We start from the raw sequence: 19,225 nt of genomic DNA on the forward strand, positions 1-19,225 counted from the left end.
AGATTGACTTCCTCTTTTTACAGAGATTTAAGCACGGCGTAGATAAACAATACGCACTTTGTTCATTAAGATCTATTTCTTTATTGTGTTCCATTAAATTAGGCCCTTTTCCCTCCATCTCTCTTCACATTGCATGTGAGCCCCAGAGTATCGTGGAATATCTCCCATCTCACAGTTCCTCCAGTATGTCCCCAAAATCTTGCATTGCGCAGAAGTAGTTGCTCTCATTCCTGCGAGGTATGCAGGCGTAGCCATGTGTGGATAGTATCGGGATCTTGAGCAAGCTGATTCAATGATATGGCAGATCCTATCCACGGCAAACTCCAGCGTTACCTCAGAAGACGTCTCTTTATTGGAGTCTTGGGTTGTGAGGACAGCTATCACAGCGGCGCAGCGATAGATATCACTGCATTTCCCTTTCTCTGTCTTATCCATTCCGAGCTTCAGAAGCTGACCCATTGCCCGAGTGAGGCTCTCTGATGAATTGGTGCAGTCTTTGCTTTGAACCAGAGAAACGAATAGCCAGAATGTCTCTGCTGGACATCCAACTCTGTCGAAGAAGTCTTGGCCAAGCGAACTTCGATGCCAGTCGTCAAAGATGAGGCCGCTCTTGGTGTTGCTGGTGGACTGTCTGACCAGGGCTCCAATGGTATCCCACCAGGCGAAGTAGGCGACAATCTCTTCGAGACCAGTAAAGCGCCTTGATAATTGCTGGAACTCTTCACTGTTGCTGCAATGGCAATCTAGTAACGAGCGGGCTCCACGTAGATGACAGTCCCATTCGCCAAAGACACCGTCTGACACGACCTCGAAGAAAGCAAAGACGGCTATACCCAGAAAGGCAGCTGGATCGGCAGTGTTCAAAGCCTCACTTAGACTCTTGAGAGCTGCGAGCCGATGCCACATGAGCGTATCCTCATCTTGCGTCCCTTCTCCGGATGATAATGATGACGGTGAAGTTGGTAGGACAGAATCAGTCGTTGATCCCCTCCTCTTACTAATCCTCGCCCTGAGAAAGTAATCAACCTGATCAATAAGCCCCAGACCCTGATCCACACAAACATCATCATTCGTCGCCAACCTCGCAGTCTTCAAACTACTCCCGAACGCCAACAAATGCTCCACAACCTCATGCTGGTCCGTCGCAAGCGACTTTTCAATCACAGCACTTCTATTCTCAGCCCTGCTCGGCTTCGGCGTCGGATTCGCTGCCCATACGACTCTCTGTGGATAATCTCCGCATGCGTAGCCTGATTCGACGCAGGGCCGGCAGCGCGGTCTGTTGAGATCGCACTTGACGCCCCGGGCTTTGCAGGTCTGACAGTCCCGATCTCGGCGTATACCACGTGGCTTGCCCCTGGGGAAATTGCTGGTCTTTGACCGAGGCATTACGAGAGAGTTGACGATGAGGGTGATAGATTGCTTTCCGAATGAGGTGGATTATGGGGCAGAAATGGAGATGGAGGATACAACGCAATGCAATGATGCAGGATTAAAGTTGGATCTGCTTATCATGCATTTCTGGCCATTGACTCGTGTAGATAGCGCGAACTGGACTAAAGATTTGGTTGCTTTCCTTGTTTGGTCTGGTGCAGGACCGGAGACGCTTGCGGGGGTGGCACGCTCCGCTGAACGACTCGTCTTATCACAAGAACGAAAGCGTTATCGCAATGCTCGGGTATAGCGACGGGAATAGTCTCTTACACCCACTCTCATGCTAATCCGATTCCAGCATTCACCCTCCCGCATACCCTAGATAAGCCAATTCACGAGCTAAGTCTCTGCAATGATTAACCACATGCAAGAATACGTTTCAAAAGATGATCAGCTTAAATAATATAATCTCATTCTGGAAACTCTATTCTATTTGTTGCAAGGTAGTGTATCCTTTTTATCCACCTCTTTCGCCTATAGTACTTTTGGAAACAATGTCGCACAATCTTGTGGTTGAGAGCGACAAGTCATCAACACGGACGTAGGGCCAAAATATATGAAGACCTCAACTTGCTTGGCAATTTTATTTCGGAATAAAAGTTGCAAGATAAACTTCTCATTATCAACGCTTCGCTATAAACGCTCTAATAGGTGCACCTGGAACCTGGTATTCTCTAGACTTCCCGGAAATCTCAGACCTGCCGGCAACTTATACTCCTTCTCATGGCCACTTTCAATAAGTTTCGTCCAAGCCGGTTGTTTCTCCTCTTCTGAACTTATGCTCTTGGGCGGTAGGAGAGCTTGGTAAAGAAGCCACTCAAGTGGGTATTTCTTTTCCTCTCCCTTTTCACTGCTACCAGGCAGCACGACATCAGCCCCGGGGCTATCTACAATAAGCAATAGACTCCCTTTAGGCGCTATCTCAGTCACTCTCATCAAGAAAGCTGTAGTTTTGGATATTGAGATCGAGTAAAATTCGTGGAGTGTGAAGAAGAGAGTGATTAGTGCCGGGTTGGGCCCAATCGTCGTGCGTAGAGTTGTGCTGTCGCTTTCGAGGATGTTGAGGCAGTTGACTGATAAATCTAAGACTTGAGATGGGATGGCAGAAATGTTTGAAGCGCGCGCCTTGGCTGTTGCATATTTGGAAAGGGGAGGAGGATGTGTGAGAGTATGTTGTAGTTTTGTGACAATGCCTGACCAATCGTGCCTATCGATGAGGTTGACATCAACCATAGCACTGTCGTCGTTATCAGTAGAAGATGACTCTGACCGGGGAATTTCGTCGAGCTTGTTTTCATGAGAGTGTTTTAACAATGCCACGCACGCTAACAAGTCGGATCCTCCTCGTCCAAAGCACACGATCTTGGAAGGCTTCTGCTCATTGTGAAGGAATTGTTGGGCCCATGCAGTCTCGCTCATCTCACTGCAAATCCACGCCAACACATTTCCCATCGTCAGAGCTCTACTAGGGCTCCAACGGATCGTATAAGCCTCCAAGAACTCTTGGCTCCCGAAAGCTTTGCTGTAGTCCTTTTGCTCAAGAGCTTCCCTGATCTCGCGCAACACTGGTTTCAATGCACTGAACTCATCGACGGCAGGAAATGTCGTTCTGATTGTGTCAAGAATGAGTTGTTGATGCTTAACAGATAGACTCTGGATCTGTTCAGTTGAGCTAGTAGTATCCTTTACAGGTGTAGGCGTCTTTTTGGCGGGTTTGTGTAAATAGCTTGGTCCAGTCCATCCCGGACGGCGGACTGGTGGTGCAACTGGCGCTTTGGATGCACCGCTTGACTGCGGCTTGCCATGCTTTGGTTGCGATTGTGCACTGCGCTTGAACTTCTTCATGGTAGATCCCTAATGTATGGAGATTTTGACGATTTTAAAAGTAATCCGGCACGAGCTTGGGTGAATGGCACAGGGTTGTTGCTAAGCGAACATTTACGAAAAAGTAAAAAATTCCAAGCTCGATCGGCAAAAGTATTTTCCGACATATCGCTGCGGAGACTTTCGCTGGAGTCCCCGCGGATCAGAGCTGCTGGCTTAGATACATGAGACTACAACAAGCAAATAAGCAGACTCTTGATAGAAATGCACCAAAAAGGGGGAGAAAATTTAGTCGATATTTGGGAGTTCCAGATTCAATTACAGAGCTCAATATTGCCCCTCAACAGTCATGGTGCCCGTCTTGGTGATCAAGAACTCATCAATCGCAACATCCTTACCACTCTCTTTTCCATGTCCACTATCCTTGATTCCTCCAAAAGGCGCTTCAGCTGATGAGCTATTGCCTGCATTCTACACCAAAAGTTAGCTTCTCTTTACCAACAACTTTAGGAGATCGACTTACCAGTCCAATCATTCCAGCATCGAGGTTCTCAAACATTCTCCACAACCTATCTACGTTCTTGGTAAACACATAGCTCGCTAAGCCATAAGGAGTGTCGTTTGCTCTTTGGACAACCTCCTCTTCTGACTCGAAGCGGTAGACGCCAAGGAGGGGAGCAAAAATCTCCTCGTGCGTCATGAGCATTTCGTCGTTCATTTCGGTCAAGATAGTTGGTTCCATGAAATATCCCTCCCCTTCGTAACGTTTCCCTGTTCCAAGGACAGCCTTTGCTCCCTTGCTGACAGCATCTTCGTATAACTCCTCCGCCTTCTCGAGACCCCGTGTAGTCGTCAACGCGCCCAACGTGACACCTTCCATCATACCATGACCTAGCTTCAGCGTCCGAGTTTCAGACACAAGTCTCTCAACAAAAGAGTCGTAGATATTGCTCTGAACAAACACTCGGTTTGACGTGACGCAAGCTTGACCCGCGTGCCTCCACTTCAGAGCCATGAGCTGGTTCATGGCCTGATCGACATTGGCGTCATCGAACACGATGAAGGGGCAGTTCCCGCCGAGCTCAAACGTTGTCTTCTTAAGGTTCTGGGCACACAAACTGGCGATGATCTTACCAACTCTCGTGCTACCGGTGAAGCTCACCTTCTTCACAAGCGGATTGAGACAAAGCGCTTCAGCGACTGCCGGTGTATTCTCGAGAGACGTTGTAACCACGTTGAGGGCACCGGGGGGAAAGCCTGCTTTCAACGCTAGATAAGCGACTGAAACTGCTGTGAGAGGTGTCTCGGGCGATGGCTTGATGACCATTGTGCAACCCGCAGCGAGGGCAGCAGCTGCTTTGCGCAATGCTAGAGCGATGGGGAAATTCCATGGAACAAGAGCAGCTGCAACACCGATGGGCTGTTTGATCGTCATGGCGCGTCGACCAGGAATAGCGCAGGTAATTGAAGACCCATGCGCTCTGTCTGCCTCACCGGAGAACCACCAGACGAACGTAAGCGCATAGTCGATTTCGCCGCGGGCCTCTTCTAAGGGCTTGCCAGTCTCATGAACAAGAATATGAGCTAAATCCTCTCGTGCGGCAACCATCAGATTATACCATTTCATAATGGTTTGAGCGCGGAAGCGCGGTGTTGTCTTTGAGTAGCTTTTGAAGGCTTCATAGGACGACTTCACTGCTGCATCGACGTCGGATGCTGTGCAGTCTGGGCATGATGCCCATGTCAGGCCGGTTCCTGGGTCGATGACGTTGAAGGTCTTGCCTTCTTTTGAGGAGAGGAATTCCCCATTGATGAGAGATTTGGGACGAAAGAGGGAATCGTCTGTGAGGCTGAAGGGGAGATGATGTGAGCTTCCCATGATGATGTATGGTGGTATGAAGGAGGCGAAATGAGATTCTGGGGAGAAGAGAGATATGCGATGATAGGCGAATACGGATTGGGATGGATGCTGATGTGTGCCTCATATGATAGATCATCGGACTTAGTTTCTTGGTCCGTCAATCGGCCGATGCTATCCTTCCGGTTCAGGTACCGACCGACCCGTCACAGGGACCATGGCAAGGTCCGCTTTTACCCCGCGCTGAAGCATCACAGGAACATAAGACACTAATGTCCAATTAGGAAGGGAATCTAATTCGGGATGCGTGTACCTCGAGTTGACAAACGCAGCGCTATCCACCTTACTGAGGGCCATCCTGGACGAAGAACCAGCCAGTAAATCACTCCATATGGTCCAGGAATGCAATTAGGAATGATAGGCTTAACGAGCTCGAGAAATCTTGAAGACGATGAAACATGCAATTGATGACATATTTATTTTTATTAAAACTGAAAGAATAGTAACAAACGGCCTTGACCCTCTTCCTAAGCTTATACACAGCGACCTCCATCAACCTGTAATGTTTTGTTAGTATCAGTATATCGTATTCCAAAATCAGAGGCCATACCTCCAGATCAACACCAGTAATGAAAGATGCTTCATCACTAGCTAAGTAGCAGCAAGCATTGGCGATATCGCTGGGTGTCGAAGGTCTGCCCATTGGAATTGTAGAAACGAAGCCCTTTCTGTTCTCCTCCGTATCCGGCTTGCCGATAAACAGATGTGTCCTTTCAAGTCAATTAGAATGTTCTCATAGCCAGGCGCAAGGGAATAACTCACATGCCAGTGCTTCCAACAACAGGAGAAACAGAGTTGAACCGAATCTGCTTAGGTCCATACTCAACAGCCATCGTCTTGGTAGCATTAATAACAGCCGCTTTGGAAGCATTGTACCACGTCAACTCAGGTCTCGGCCTAATCCCCGCCGTGCTCGCAACCTGGATAAAACACCCTGGCCTGCCCTCCTTCAAGAAGTACGGCACCAGCACGTTAGTAGAGTAGTAAACGCTCTTGACATTGACATTCATTACGAGGTCAAAGTCCTTGGGCGTGACCTCCTCAGTTGGCTTCTTGGAGTAAGCTGCGCCAGCATTGTTGACGACAATATCGAGCTGTTTGTACTTCTCAATAGCAAACTCAAGAACACGACCCCAGTCATCTGGGTTGGTCACGTCGGCGCGGGTAAAAGAGCAGGATAGTTCTTGAGCGACGGCTTGGCCTTGTTGTTCGTTGAGGTCGGTGATTATGACGTTGGCGCCTTCGGAGATGAATTTTGTGGCGATGCCTTTGCCGAAGCCTGATGCGCCGCCAGTGACGATTGCGGTCTTTCCTTGGAGACGGCCTGACATGATGATGAATATGAGAATTTGATAAGGGTTGAGCGTGTAGATTGAGTGAGAAGGAGAGTGTTGTCTCGCTTGGCTTGTATTTTATGTGGCGATTGGCTTCCCCACGTTTTAGTGACTTGGGTGGGAGACTCCGTTTCACTCCCTTCCAGAAGAGGAAACCAATGAATACGGGGGCCAGAACTAGTGAGAGTGCGGGGTAATTTAGCAGTCACAGGAATAAAAAAGTCTTGGCTGCATTCATCATCGGCGTTAACCACCAACAGGTGTAACTATCAGTCCGAGATCGGGAGACCGAATACCAGACTGTTTTTCATTATCTTGTAGTCTCCAGTCCTCTTCTGACCCTCTCACTATCTCACCACTCATCCCATCACATCGACTTCAATCATGTCAGAGAACAAAGTATTTCGCGTCCTCATTCTCCCCGGCGACCATGTCGGTCCTGAAATCATGGCCGAGGCCCTCAAAGTCCTCGACATAATTGAAGCAAGCCGCCCAGACATCCGGTTTGAGCGAGACACAGATATTGTCGGCGGATGCAGTATCGACAAGCACGGCACTCCCGTCACAGACGCCGTCCTCGAAAAAGCCCTAGCCAGCGACGCCGTCCTCTTCGGCAGCATCGGCGGTCCAGAATGGGCAGGCGTAGAACCAACTCCCGAGTCAGGACTCTTGAAGCTGCGTCAACGTCTCGATGCCTTCGCCAACCTGCGTCCTTGCGAGATCCTCGTTCCATCGCTAGTTAGCGCATCGCCTATTAAAGCTGAGCTTGTAGCCGGGACAAAGTTCATTGTTGTTCGGGAGAATTGCGGCGGTGCTTACTTTGGCAAGAAGGAAGAGAGTGAAGATGAAGCGTCTGATCTTTGGATCTATTCACGACCTGAGGTTGAGAGATTGGCTCGTGTGAGTGCAGCTGTTGCGAGGATCTTGCATGCGAGCAGTGGGAAGGCGAATGATGGTAGTAAACCTGTGGTTTGGAGTGCAGACAAGGCCAACGTCCTTGCGAGTGGCCGTCTCTGGAGGCGTGCAACTACAGACATCTTCAACAAGGAACTCACAGATATTGATCTTCGCCATCAGCTCGCTGATAGTCTCGCCATGTTAATGGTCCTTGATCCCAAGCGCTTCAACAACAGCGTCATTCACACTGACAACACATTCGGCGACGTGCTCTCCGACATCTCCGGTGGCATCACAGGCACTCTCGGTGTCCTCCCCAGCGCAAGTCTCGCCGGCGTTCCAGGTGAGGGATCTTGCAAGGGCATTTATGAGCCTGTTCACGGAAGTGCGCCTGATATCTCGGGCAAGAACCTCGCCAATCCTGTAGCGCAGATCTTGAGTCTAGCGATGATGTTACGATACTCGTTTTTGCTAGAGAAAGAGGCCGATGCGATTGAGCAGTCTGTTTCCAAGGTTCTAGATACCAAGGAGGGCGGTGGGCTAGAGATTAGGACAAAGGATCTTGGGGGTAGTGCAAAGTGCAGCGAGGTTGGAGATGCGGTTTGTAAGGTCCTGAAAGATTTGTTGAAGAATTAGTACGAGTTTTCACAGGAAAACCACGGTGAACTTGGAGACTTGAGAATAACAGCATTGTTAAATTAAAACCTGTAAACTTGACCCGAATAATTGTGACTCGTGCTAGGCAGACCAGATCAAGTGCCGAGGCACGGACCACGGCCCACGATATTTACCCCAACTCAATTCCGGATGTTCAAATTGAAAGATTACAATTGCTACCAACACCTGCTGATAGACATTCTCAAGTCAACAATAACTTAAATGGCTAGATCAAAGCTGCCTCAACACGAGACGGGACAAAAAAGCGACGCTGCCAGACCCAAGAGACGCCGGATTGACCGCCAAAGACCCGACGTAACATATTCTCGCAAGCGTGCCATCGCGGCCTGTCGCATATGTCGCGTAAAGAAAGTCAAGTGCAATAACGTCCGGCCAGTTTGTGGATCGTGTGTGGCATCCCAGTCTACTTGTACCTATGAAGGCTCTGAGGAGGATCATTCATCGTGCGAGGCCCCTGTGAGAATTTGCTAACCTACCCTCGCTGACCGACGCCCTTTAGTTTTGACCCTGCCAGTATTGCCATCCTCCAACGTCTGAACCAAGTCCTCGAGAGCGTTGGAGATATTCCAGGTATAATCAAGGCCAGTGTTGAGACAGCCTTGAAAAATACCGCAAGCCCGGCTTCGCGTGTCGTAGCAGGTGTTAACGCGTTCTCGGATAGCCAGGGTTTGAGCTCTGACGATGTTACCGCCCCCACTGGGATATTAAGCGTCGAGTCTGTTCTTGAATGGCCTATTCTGGCGGGGATCGTTGCTCCAAGTCATATTCTCGAGGCTCTATCGGATACAAAAGCTGGATGTGGCCGTGCTTCTTTGACCTGTCGAACAGACAATTCTCCGGCCTTCAATGCGGAACAGACGCCTATCGCAGTGGATGAGAAAGAAATACCGAGGCTCGTACGGAAGTTCTTGCAGCACGTTCATCCTGTGAACCCTATTCTCGACGTTGATGAGATCTACTCGCACAGTTTGCGCATTTCAGAAACCGGCATCACATGGGATGGAGAGTCATGCATCGTGGTCCGTGAAACAAAGAACCCTCAGACAAATAGGATATACTGACACATCTCCCAGCTCATCGCCTGTGCCCTGGGATGCATAGCAAAACCTTACGATGCCATGGTGACTTCGCCATCGGGACCATCAGCCGCATCCTCCATCGAATCACAAGGTGAAGAGTTAGAAATGGCGAGTGCTTACTTTGATCTTGCTAGACAAAGACTGGGCTTGCTGGATCAAAGTCTTCTGGCTGCTCAGTGTCACTTCTTCGCCGGAGTATACTACATGTTCACTCTCGCTCCCCTACGTGCCTGGTCCCAGTTCGAGCATGTTGCCAGTACTTTCTATGTTTACTGGACCTATTTGTCGCGTCAAGACTCGCAGCCCGTGCACTTGAGGCGACTAGCTCGAAGTCTTTACTGGAGCTGTCTAAAATCCCAAGTCGAGCTTGGTCTCGATCTACATCTTCCCCAAACTGTTCTGAAGGATCTACTTGATGCTGGGTCTGAGCTACCTACTCCCCCTGAGATAAACGGGCGTCATTCTCAACAGACAAGGGCAATATTTCGACCGCCGGGGGAAAACTCTACCGAAGACCTTGGCAGTGTCCAGGAGGAGAGTTGGTACTATTACCTTACTGAGATAACGCTCAGGAGGTTTAATAACCGTGCATTCAACTTATTGTACCGCGATGGGAAGGGCTGGGGGACTTCAGGGTCTCTCAGTATAGAATCACTTATTTCAGCCGTGTCACAGATTGAGGACCAGTTAGACAACTGGTGAGCTTGCCTCGTTTCCATCTCTGGTATTCCAGCCCCATGTCATGACGCTAACATGGAGTAGGGCTCAGACGATGCCTCTTATGGCTCAAATTACCATGGGCGAACTACCTACCAACAAACTAGCTCTGCTACTCTACGCTAGAATTCTGGAACTCAAGTGTCTCATTTATCGGCCATTCCTGTACCATGCCGCCCACTCGACCATGAGTGAAAGAGAACAGGTTGAGATTAGTCCCTTCGTTGAGAAAGGTCTCTCTTGTCATTTTCTCGCCATTACAATTGGATACCTGCACTATCGAAACCACATAACGTATTATCATTTCAGGACATCAACAGCCTCTGCTCTCTGCATCATGGCAATCGTCAAGTCTAGGAAAGTGCATGCTGTTCATGAGATGGACTGGCGTGGCGGTATTAAGGGATTGATCAAGAAGATTCGATATTGGGAAGACGAGGCTGCCATGGCTGAGCGTTGTGCGGACGTCTTGGAAGCTGTTATGTCGTCTGTTGAACGCTCGCTCCTTTAAGACCTGCAATCAATCGGCCGTCGGAGCCATGTGAAGGAACAAGGCACATGGGGCACTTGAGATAGTCGAAACGATCATGGACAGTTGGACTAGAAGATATTGTTTAGTTATCTAAGAGGGAAGCGATCAACTTTGTTACCAAGGACCACCTTGCTCTTCCCCATCCAAGAACCAATGTACGAAACAACATCCAGATCAGCCCATGGAGTCGACGCAAATCCTTTGTTAAACTTGAGACTTCCTTCTCCACTCCATCTCTCACTAAACTCAAACTGCATATCAACAGCCACAAATTCCCTCAACGCAGGCTCAGCTTGGTCTGTACTCGGGATGACGCGCAGATTCAGCACCTTGGGCGGAGTCGCTTCTCCCAGTGGAACATCAAAAAGCGCCTTTGGCGCAAACTCAAACTCAATCAGAGACCGTCCTGCAGGACGTTCTGCGTTTCCCATCATGACTCTCGACCCAGCTGACGGGTGAAAATTGACTTTTCCAAAGATCTTGGGATAGCCAAAGATTTCTCTCCCAGCGAAAATGGCGCTGTCATTGTCGAGAAGTAGAACTAGTGAATAGTCGTATATGTCGTTGTTATACTTGACTCGCACGGTATGGACGTATTCGTTGTATTCGCCCACGGTAGAAGTGCCATAGTGGATAAATAAGGAAGTCATGATTGGTTGGTCTTCCAGTTCGAGTTCCTGGGGTACAAGGTGTTGAATCTGCGAGGCTTGAACGCGGTAAGAGATGGAGACGATAGTCATGTTGCTGAAGTGGAACGGTTCTTGGGAGACGTATGGTGGTGCGAAAACGGGAATGGCCCTGTCGTCTTGCACAGAGAGTGATCCGAAAACCATGGTGATTGAAGTTGGAGGTGGAGGAATTCAGTAATGAGCTTGTTTCTCAGGTCATTAACTTGACGATTTTAATTTTGGCACATCTGCGAGATCAACCATTTTACGTCAACTTCGTGATAGAAGGCCAGTCTTACTTACAGTCATACGGTGTCGTGCTCGGGCTAGTACATGGCCCCGAGCCCGGGCCCGTGTCAATGCCAGGTCTAACATGTCCGGTACTCCCCGGGCCTAGGTGCTCCACAGTAGTCCATCACCAAGTGACAGACATGTCCGGTACTCCGCGGATCGCCATTCCGCCACATTGAGACCAATGAGGTTCCTGAAAGCCAGCCTCAGAAAATAGTGTGAATAATCTTTCGTCCAGTATTCCCCAGAGATGTTTTGCCGGGATTAGTACTTAAGGCCAATAAGCTACCGGTGCAACTCGACAATGATATACTTGCATTTCTAAGCTGTTTCTTTTGCCGCTCACAATATGATGAAAGCCTTTTCCTATGATAATCCCGCCTCTGGTCTTCAACTGAAAGACTTGCCTGTCCCGGAGCCAGATGATGAGAGTGTTCTCATTGAGGTCAAGGCCGCAGGAATATGTCACTCAGATTGTCACATCGTCAGTGGCCACGGAGACGACTACATCGCCAAAAAGCCAATTGTGCTCGGCCACGAAGTCGCGGGGATTATTAAGAATCTCGGTCGAAATGTTTCTGGCTTTCAGATCGGAGACGCTGTCACACTCGCGCTCCTAATGCACCCTGTCTCGGAGCGTATCAACGGCGCATACGTCGGGTTGAGCTTCGATGGCGGTTATGGCCAATTTGTCGTCGCGCCACAGAAAGTTCTCGTTAAAATACCTGACGGTATATCTTTCGCACAAGCTGCTGTTGCGACAGATGCGTTGGCGACTTCTCACCACGCGGTCGTAGGTGAAGCCGGCGCTCAGCCCGGATTGACAATGGGTATTGTTGGTCTGGGCGGGCTGGGTATGCATGGTTTACAATTTGCCTGCCTAAAAGGATCCACCGTGTATGGATTCGATGTCAATGAAGACAAGTTTACGCAAGCAAAAGGCTATGGGGCGAAGGACTGCTTTGCGTCTCTTGACGATGCAACCAATGCTGGCTTAGCATTCGATGTTATTGTTGACTTTGTCGGCCACTCTTCAACCACGTCAAGTGCGATCAGGACTGTGAAACCAGGTGGCAAAGTCATCACTGTTGGTCTTGCGTCGTCGGACGTCACGATTCCATCAAACACAGGTTCGGGGTACATCCTTAAGGGCGTCACCATCGTTGGATCCATTGGCGCATCAATGCAGGACCTGAAAGATGTTCTGGGACTTCTAGCTAGGGGCGCTATCAAGCCAGAGCTTACAGAGGTCGCCTTTGAGGAAATACCAGAGACTATCAAGCGGCTGGCAGAGGGAACTGTGGCAGGTCGAGTTTGGACGGACCCAAGCAAGGCAGTGTATTAATGGTGTAGCGTAGCACAATTTGCTAGCTTCAATAGCATGAAATAAGATCTAGGCGATGCTTCCCGGCTCTGTTACACTGACAGCGTACTTTTTGGGCTCAGCTACGCCACCATTCAATAGTCACACAAATCAAACTGAAAAGTCCCACATAATGAGCTTAGCGGCAAAGCTACACTAACCGTCTATAAGGGCAAAAAACTCGGTAGTCACAAAGGGAAGATCAAGGTTAGGCATGCAAAATGAAGGTCTAATTAACAGCTCGACTGGAAGGTCGTTATTCTAAAAGGCTCCCGAAAGAAGAAGAGGTGAAGGAGATGCTAGCATCTAGAGAAGGGCCGCAAAGAGAGCAGCGAAGAGGGTAGCAGCTCCAACGACCTGCTTGCCGGCACCGTTGACGATGGCGGGGACAGTGCCGGTGGGCTTAGGGCCGCTGCCAGTGGCAGTGGCAACGTGGCAGTCAACACCGTTGCAGTGAGAGCCAGTCTCCTGAGAACCAGTGGGCTTGGCGGGGCAGCTAGGTCCGCTGCACTGAGGGACAAGGGTGACGACCTTGGTGCTGGGGCAGTGAGGGCCAGAGCAGGGAGGGACAGGGCCGCTGGGGCAGTGGGGGCCAGAGCAGTGAGCGGTACCGTTGGTCCAGGTGCCGTTGGTAACGGGGTGAGTGTAGCCACCGTGGGTAGGAACCTTGACAACAGGGCAGTGGGGGCCAGAGCAGACAGGGACCAACTCAGCCTTGCAGTTATCAGGGGTACCCCAGCTGTTCTCCCAAGGCTTGTAAATAACAGTTTCCTCCTTGCAGCCGCAGTCAGCAGCGACGAAGAAGGTCTCGTGGTTCCACCAGTCGTGGCACTCCTGGGTCTTGTAAACGATCTCGCCGGCACAGCTTCCACCGGAGCAGAACTTGGGGACGTATTGTTTACCGCCCTGGCAAGAGCACTCCTCAGTGATGTAGACCCACTCGTTGTCACAATCGCTGCCGTTGACCTCGATGAAGATGAAGACGGTGCGGTCAGAGCCCTGGCTGTAGCACTTTCCGTTGACGCAGATCTGGACGGCGGTGACGGTAGCGGTGGTGGTGGTCTCAGCATTGGTGATGGCAGTGGTGAAGGTGGTGGTGACAGTGGTCTGGTCGGTGACGGTCTCAGTGACAGAGTCGGTGACAGTGGCACCGGCACCGGCGGCAGAGACGTAGACGGTCAGAAGACGGCCAGCGGCAACAGCTTGACGGGCCTGGAGACGGTTGCGGCGGGTATCACCACCACAGAAGTTGTCCTTGTCGCCAGGGCACTCGATATCACACTGGTCGATGTCAACACGGCTGGTGTTGTCGGCATCAATCTCATCACCACAGTAGCAAGCACTAGGAGGGTCAGTATGATGTTCTGCAGCAGAAGGGTCAGAATGAGACTCACGTATCGTAAACACCGAAGTAAGCACGGCCAGTGCAGAGAGAAGCACAGCGCTCAAGATCCATCTGAGCGTTGGTCTCGGCAAGCTCGAAGGTGGGGAAACCGGCGGAAGAACCGACACAGCCGAAGAGGGTGAAGACACCGATGGAACCGGGGAAGCCAGCGGGGGAAGTAGCAGAGGCAGAAGCAGAAGCCTCGGTGCCAGTGGCAGTACCAGTAGGAACAACAGTCTCGCCCTCGGAGTTGGTAGTGGCACCCTCGCTGTTGGTACCAGTAGCAATAGCAGAACCAGTCTCAGTGCCAGTAGGGAAGACGGTCTCGCCCTCGGAGTTGGTGGTAGCACCCTCAGAGTTGGTACCGGTAGCGGTAGCAGAGCCAGTCTCAGAACCAGTGGGGATCACAGTTTCACCCTCAGAGTTGGTGGTAGCGCCCTCGGAGTTGGTGCCAGTAGCGACCTCAGTACCGGTCTCGGTACCGGTAGCAGTCTCGGTAGCAGCACCAGTGGGAAGGCCAGTAGAGCCACCATCAGTAGCAGAAGCGACAGCGAGGTTGGAGACATCGAGCTGGACGGGCTCAGAACCGCAGGACTGGAGGAACTGGATATCGGGCTTGTCAGAGTTGAGAGTAGTAGGGTTGCTGGCCTGCTCAACAGCAGCACCGTTGGTGTCGGCGAGGGGCTCGGAGTAGATGGTCTCGCCGTCGAGCTTGACATCGAGGGTGCAGCCCTCGAAAGCACGCTTGCGGGCCTCAACTACAGCACTGACGCTGATGTCGAAGCGGATCTGGATCTGGCTTCCGGTCTCGAGCTCAGTGATCTCGGGAGAAGTGCTGAACTCAGCAACGCCATTGGCGACAGCAGCCATACGACTGTAGTCTTGTTAGATGATTCTCCTGTAGCAAAATGTCGGGGTATGACTTACATGGCAGTCTTGCCATCAGGACCAGTGACGAAGCTGCAACCCTGACCAAGCTGGGCGTCGCCAAGATCGACGGACTGAGAAGCGGCAGGGGAGGTGGTGGAGCTGGGAGCGGCACCAGTGGTGGTGTCAATGCTGGAGGGGAGGGTAGTGCTGGACTCAAGAGCAGCCGTGCTGCTGTTGGCGAAGCGGGGGAAGTTCTGGGCGTAAGCACCCGAGGCAATAGCCGCGAGAAGACCTGAAGACAGACGCATAGTGAAACGAGTGACTATGGTTAAAGAATGACTAAAGAACGAATGAATGAGTGAGTGAGTGATGATGAAAAGCAAAAAGAAACGTCAAGGTTGATGAGTATATATAGATAATGACATTCGGGGATCCATTGTATACGACAATGGTATTTGGTGTTTTGTTTGGGTTAGTGGTAAACATCTAGAACAGCGTACCTTACATTAGAGCATTCCTCTTCGGTTAGTTCACCGAGTATCCAATAGTAACGACTAGTAAGTCAAGACATCTTCAGTGCCGATATCCCGCCTATCACTGCCCTCCCGCAATGAAAAGCATCCATAAAAAGCGTTCCTGGATCCAAGCTATTGGAATCTGAAGTATGCAAGGGAATGTCATTGAATAACGGGCACGTGGCGCTAAGCCTCCTTAGCGTTGCCGTTCAACCATGAGGCCCCTGGGACTACTCCTGATTTGCGAGGCTAAGTGGATGGCATTGTCACGTTAATCTGGTAAAATTCGATTGTGGAATGCAACTATTGGGGGTTTAGTCTGCATCTGTCAGAAATGTTTCGCCCCAAAGCTTGACTAAAAGCTTGATCTGATCCATAAAGTGGAGTTGTAGGGAATCGATAGTGCAAAGGGAGGCTCAGCTACGCCATATTCGGGGCTTTTGCTTGGCATGTCATTCAATTATCTGCAAGAAATTGAGGCATTTTGTGTGAGTAAATAATTTTATTGTTATGTGGGTTGAATGCCTCCAATACGTTCCCGGTGATTTGTTGTTTTTGTTTTCTGGAGGGTTTGTTGCAGTTTACTTCTTGTCTGTGCCATCGATCGATTGTGGACCAGCCTTTCTGGAAAATGTTGATGAATCATGACTGAGACTTCCAAATGCTTCGTGTAACAGCGGCTATCTGACCGCGACCGTTCCACATCGGGTAGAACCCGACCATGATGAGAGTCCACCAGAGCCAGATCAGAGACACGACAATCCATGCGGTAAATAACTGGAGGTCAGACATTAGCAGTAGAACAATGCATCTCAATAGGGAAGGGATTTGAGAACGTGGACGACTCTAGGGTAAATGAAGATAATAAACTTGCCTCTTTACTGAAGATGAATTTCGCTGCGTACATTGGCAATGGCCACAATACCCAGTGACCAAGAAACGTAGCAATAGCCCACCAGAGAGCATATTTAGTCCATCTACGTTGGTTATTGTCGTTAAAGGTTTCATTTGACGCCGTCTCAGTTGCTGTGACCTGTTCCGGGCCTTTACCTTGAGAAGTATCTGATGCACTGGAGCTCTCGTCCGGCTCAACAGCTAGCCTCTGTTCCTTGAAACGGCTCCAGTCATAATTATCAGGTCGTATATACGTAACAGCCACGCTGTAGAGTAATGGGCTGAATAAAGATGCAACGGTGCCATACATACAGGGTAGGGTCCCTCCCGTAGACGCGACCGTTACTTTTCCGGAAAAGGCGTATGCGGAGCCGAGCCAGACGCCGAGGCCCGTTGCCATTCCTAGGAATGCAGAGCTAATAGCGGCGAGCTTAGTCTGTTTGCGCCAAATTATGGTGAAGATAAGCGGAATTACGCCCGGACACGTTAGAATTCCTGATGGGCGGTTAATAAACAGCGGAACTAGCGCGACTGTTGATCTTACCGAGCATGTAGAGTGTCCAGCCCATGTCCACTCCGATGTAATGGAACATTGCAGTGAAAGCCGCAGCGACGACTCCAAAGAATACAACGCCAATGTGTCCCCATCGAATCACCTGCTCGTTGGAAGCTTCCTGATTGAAGTATACGCGGTATATGTCGAACGTCAGGATTGAAGAAACGGCAAGAATTTGTGCTGACAAAGTTGAGGTGACAGCCATGAAAGTCATTAGCAGAACGGCAACGGCACCCCCCTTGCCTGCGACAGCGACGGCGACATAAGGTAAGGCGAGGCCGTTTGTGACTTCGGCGCCAGTCATGAGCTGTTGCAACATTAGCAGTCCGTCGCGAATGAATATACAAGAAATTACTGACTCTCGGGTATGTAGGGAAGATAGGAAGCGCCTCCAGTCCCAGCGACGCCATGCCCACGACCGTGCCGAGCGACCACGGGATGCTGAAGTAAGAGATCCCGCCCAAGACATAGCCTGGGACAACGGCGCTCGGCGACGCTGCGAACGCCTTGAGGAAATACCCCGTGTCCATCTGATCATGTTAGACTTGTCGTGCCGAAGGGGAGGGGCTGACGTACAACAACCGCGCCGAAGTTGGAGGTGAGAAGGATGATGGCGAAGTATATACCCTGTTGGGATGTCATGGTGAGTAACGAGCCCTCATAGTTGCCTTCAACAACATGGTTTGACTGAGCGGCGACGACGAGATCGTAAAGACGTCCGATTGAGCCGACAGATTCTGACGTTATGACCTTGGCTGTTAACCAACAGCTCAGAATAAGAATGGCGAAGGTGTGAATGTAGTCGGTGAGGAAACTACACCGGTGTCAGCAACTGTATTGGAGGCGATGCCTGGGGATGTTACGTTGCTTTGATGCCGCCAACGAGCGTGTAGAGAACGACACCAAGAGGAAGTAGAAAGGTTGATGCCATGATGTGCATTCCTGTTCTTCACAATGTCAGTGGTACCCAAAGCCCTTAGAATAAAGGGCCCTACAAGAAGGATATGGCTGCCGATGCGCCTAGGATCATGTTGATCGTGTTGAGAAGATTATTCACGATGGCCAAGAATGTGAAGCTTAGGTGGGCGACAGTTCCTACACGATTTAGTATAGCAGATTGACATCCAAAACAGAGCGACTCACCGTATCTGATACGAATGACTTCGAGAATAGTATGGGCTTCAGGGACGCGTCCCTTGCAAACGGTTCCCAGGTATCCGAAGAAGACGATGACAGTTGAGCAACCAGCGCCGTACCAAAACGCCCCGCTGATTCCGTAGCTGTAAGTTACTAGGACGCAACTCAACAGGGCAGTACTCCACAGCCATGACTGTCATAAAATCAGTATGTTCGCCGTTCGATAGGGAACGAGAGTGGCGCACCGAAACTACCGCCGATGCGACTAGACCGGTTCGTACTGTTCTGTTGGCAACCATGAAGCTGTGATTCTATGGTTAGTATGTGTAAACTCAATAGGCACCCAAGCTGCCTACGTTTCCACTTTGGAATTATCTTCATTCAAGGTCTTTTTCAGGATCGCGGTCAAGCCCATCATGCCTATTCAAAGTTAGCCCTCTTCACTTCTGGCCCTGGCACAAGTGCGAAACTCACCAAAGGCAAATGCCAGGCCAGCAGCTACCACGACGCCATATCCGACTGATTGGGGTAGAGGTGAGGGGACTACAGAAGACTCGTCAGAGCGGTAGGTGAGGTCCATGGTGACGTTAATATCAAAGAGGCAGCATGAATACTAGGGCTTACCTCCTCAACACGGGTCAAATGGACCTTTTATGCGATTTCTCCTTTACCTTGACATGGTCAATTGCTCAGGATCAGCCGCGATGGCGAAATCGCGCGCTTGTACGGCTAAATTGTGAAACTTGAGAAGGTGATGCTACACTATCTCCAAGTGTCGTCCCTGCGAGCAATCAACAGCATGAGATATCGAACTTATCTATCAAGGATACAAGACTAGTCAGCCGCTGTATGCTTCAAGGGATCTGAGTGGTCAATATCTTGCCCCGGAATTGAATCGGAACCCGCATCGACAGGGTTCGCGCCCGGGCTTCCAGATTCGGTTTAACGCCGATCACCTCATCTTGAATCGATATGTTCAACACGTTGAATTTTGTCGGACGCAGGTCTATAGACTAGAGCCTCGATCTTAAGAAAAGCAAAATGAAACAGACATTGACTCCACTTACGATGCAAGACAAACTTGTTGCGCCTAATTCGTGCAAGACCTGTCGACAGAAGCGGGTCAGGTGTGAC

General features: G+C 50.3%; 10 protein-coding genes; 3 read left to right on the plus strand and 7 right to left on the minus strand.

Annotated features, from left to right (window-relative positions):
- Nucleotides 1-93: 93 nt before the first annotated feature.
- On the minus strand, nt 94-1,389 carry FFUJ_06792 (uncharacterized protein; the record flags this gene model as incomplete). The annotated part of the gene is made up of 1 exon (XM_023576971.1): nt 94-1,389. The coding sequence occupies one exon, from the start codon at nt 1,387-1,389 to the stop codon at nt 94-96; it is 1,296 nt and encodes a 431-aa protein (XP_023430117.1).
- Nucleotides 1,390-2,067: 678 nt separating this feature from the next.
- FFUJ_06793 (uncharacterized protein) lies at nt 2,068-3,279 on the minus strand (the record flags this gene model as incomplete). The annotated part of the gene is made up of 1 exon (XM_023576973.1): nt 2,068-3,279. The coding sequence occupies one exon, from the start codon at nt 3,277-3,279 to the stop codon at nt 2,068-2,070; it is 1,212 nt and encodes a 403-aa protein (XP_023430118.1).
- Nucleotides 3,280-3,585: 306 nt separating this feature from the next.
- On the minus strand, nt 3,586-5,473 carry FFUJ_06794 (probable UGA2-succinate semialdehyde dehydrogenase; the record flags this gene model as incomplete). XM_023576974.1 has 3 exons in its annotated part: nt 3,586-3,729; nt 3,782-5,175; nt 5,320-5,473. 3 exons carry the CDS (start codon nt 5,471-5,473, stop codon nt 3,586-3,588), a joined length of 1,692 nt encoding a protein of 563 aa, XP_023430119.1.
- A 176-nt stretch (nt 5,474-5,649) lies between these two features.
- On the minus strand, nt 5,650-6,507 carry FFUJ_06795 (related to 3-oxoacyl-(acyl carrier protein) reductase; the record flags this gene model as incomplete). XM_023576975.1 has 3 exons in its annotated part: nt 5,650-5,673; nt 5,727-5,886; nt 5,939-6,507. 3 exons carry the CDS (start codon nt 6,505-6,507, stop codon nt 5,650-5,652), a joined length of 753 nt encoding a protein of 250 aa, XP_023430120.1.
- A 387-nt stretch (nt 6,508-6,894) lies between these two features.
- Nucleotides 6,895-8,043, plus strand: FFUJ_06796 (probable 3-isopropylmalate dehydrogenase beta; the record flags this gene model as incomplete). Its single annotated transcript, XM_023576976.1, has 1 exon — nt 6,895-8,043. The coding sequence occupies one exon, from the start codon at nt 6,895-6,897 to the stop codon at nt 8,041-8,043; it is 1,149 nt and encodes a 382-aa protein (XP_023430121.1).
- A 457-nt stretch (nt 8,044-8,500) lies between these two features.
- Nucleotides 8,501-10,392, plus strand: FFUJ_06797 (uncharacterized protein; the record flags this gene model as incomplete). XM_023576977.1 has 4 exons in its annotated part: nt 8,501-8,541; nt 8,585-9,104; nt 9,159-9,862; nt 9,927-10,392. 4 exons carry the CDS (start codon nt 8,501-8,503, stop codon nt 10,390-10,392), a joined length of 1,731 nt encoding a protein of 576 aa, XP_023430122.1.
- A 107-nt stretch (nt 10,393-10,499) lies between these two features.
- Nucleotides 10,500-11,246, minus strand: FFUJ_06798 (related to decarboxylase DEC1; the record flags this gene model as incomplete). Its single annotated transcript, XM_023576978.1, has 1 exon — nt 10,500-11,246. The coding sequence occupies one exon, from the start codon at nt 11,244-11,246 to the stop codon at nt 10,500-10,502; it is 747 nt and encodes a 248-aa protein (XP_023430123.1).
- Nucleotides 11,247-11,721: 475 nt separating this feature from the next.
- Nucleotides 11,722-12,717, plus strand: FFUJ_06799 (ADH2-Alcohol dehydrogenase II; the record flags this gene model as incomplete). Its single annotated transcript, XM_023576979.1, has 1 exon — nt 11,722-12,717. One exon carries the CDS (start codon nt 11,722-11,724, stop codon nt 12,715-12,717), a length of 996 nt encoding a protein of 331 aa, XP_023430124.1.
- A 324-nt stretch (nt 12,718-13,041) lies between these two features.
- Nucleotides 13,042-15,297, minus strand: FFUJ_06800 (uncharacterized protein; the record flags this gene model as incomplete). XM_023576980.1 has 3 exons in its annotated part: nt 13,042-14,077; nt 14,130-14,993; nt 15,047-15,297. The coding sequence occupies 3 exons, from the start codon at nt 15,295-15,297 to the stop codon at nt 13,042-13,044; spliced, it is 2,151 nt and encodes a 716-aa protein (XP_023430125.1).
- A 991-nt stretch (nt 15,298-16,288) lies between these two features.
- Nucleotides 16,289-18,671, minus strand: FFUJ_06801 (probable DUR3-Urea permease; the record flags this gene model as incomplete). XM_023576981.1 has 9 exons in its annotated part: nt 16,289-16,893; nt 16,943-17,261; nt 17,314-17,484; nt 17,531-17,768; nt 17,950-18,049; nt 18,098-18,284; nt 18,337-18,394; nt 18,448-18,511; nt 18,566-18,671. 9 exons carry the CDS (start codon nt 18,669-18,671, stop codon nt 16,289-16,291), a joined length of 1,848 nt encoding a protein of 615 aa, XP_023430126.1.
- Nucleotides 18,672-19,225: the final 554 nt, after the last annotated feature.

This window comes from Fusarium fujikuroi, chromosome FFUJ_chr05 (genome assembly GCF_900079805.1).
Source record: "Fusarium fujikuroi IMI 58289 draft genome, chromosome FFUJ_chr05".
Taxonomy (NCBI): Eukaryota; Fungi; Ascomycota; class Sordariomycetes; order Hypocreales; family Nectriaceae; genus Fusarium; species Fusarium fujikuroi.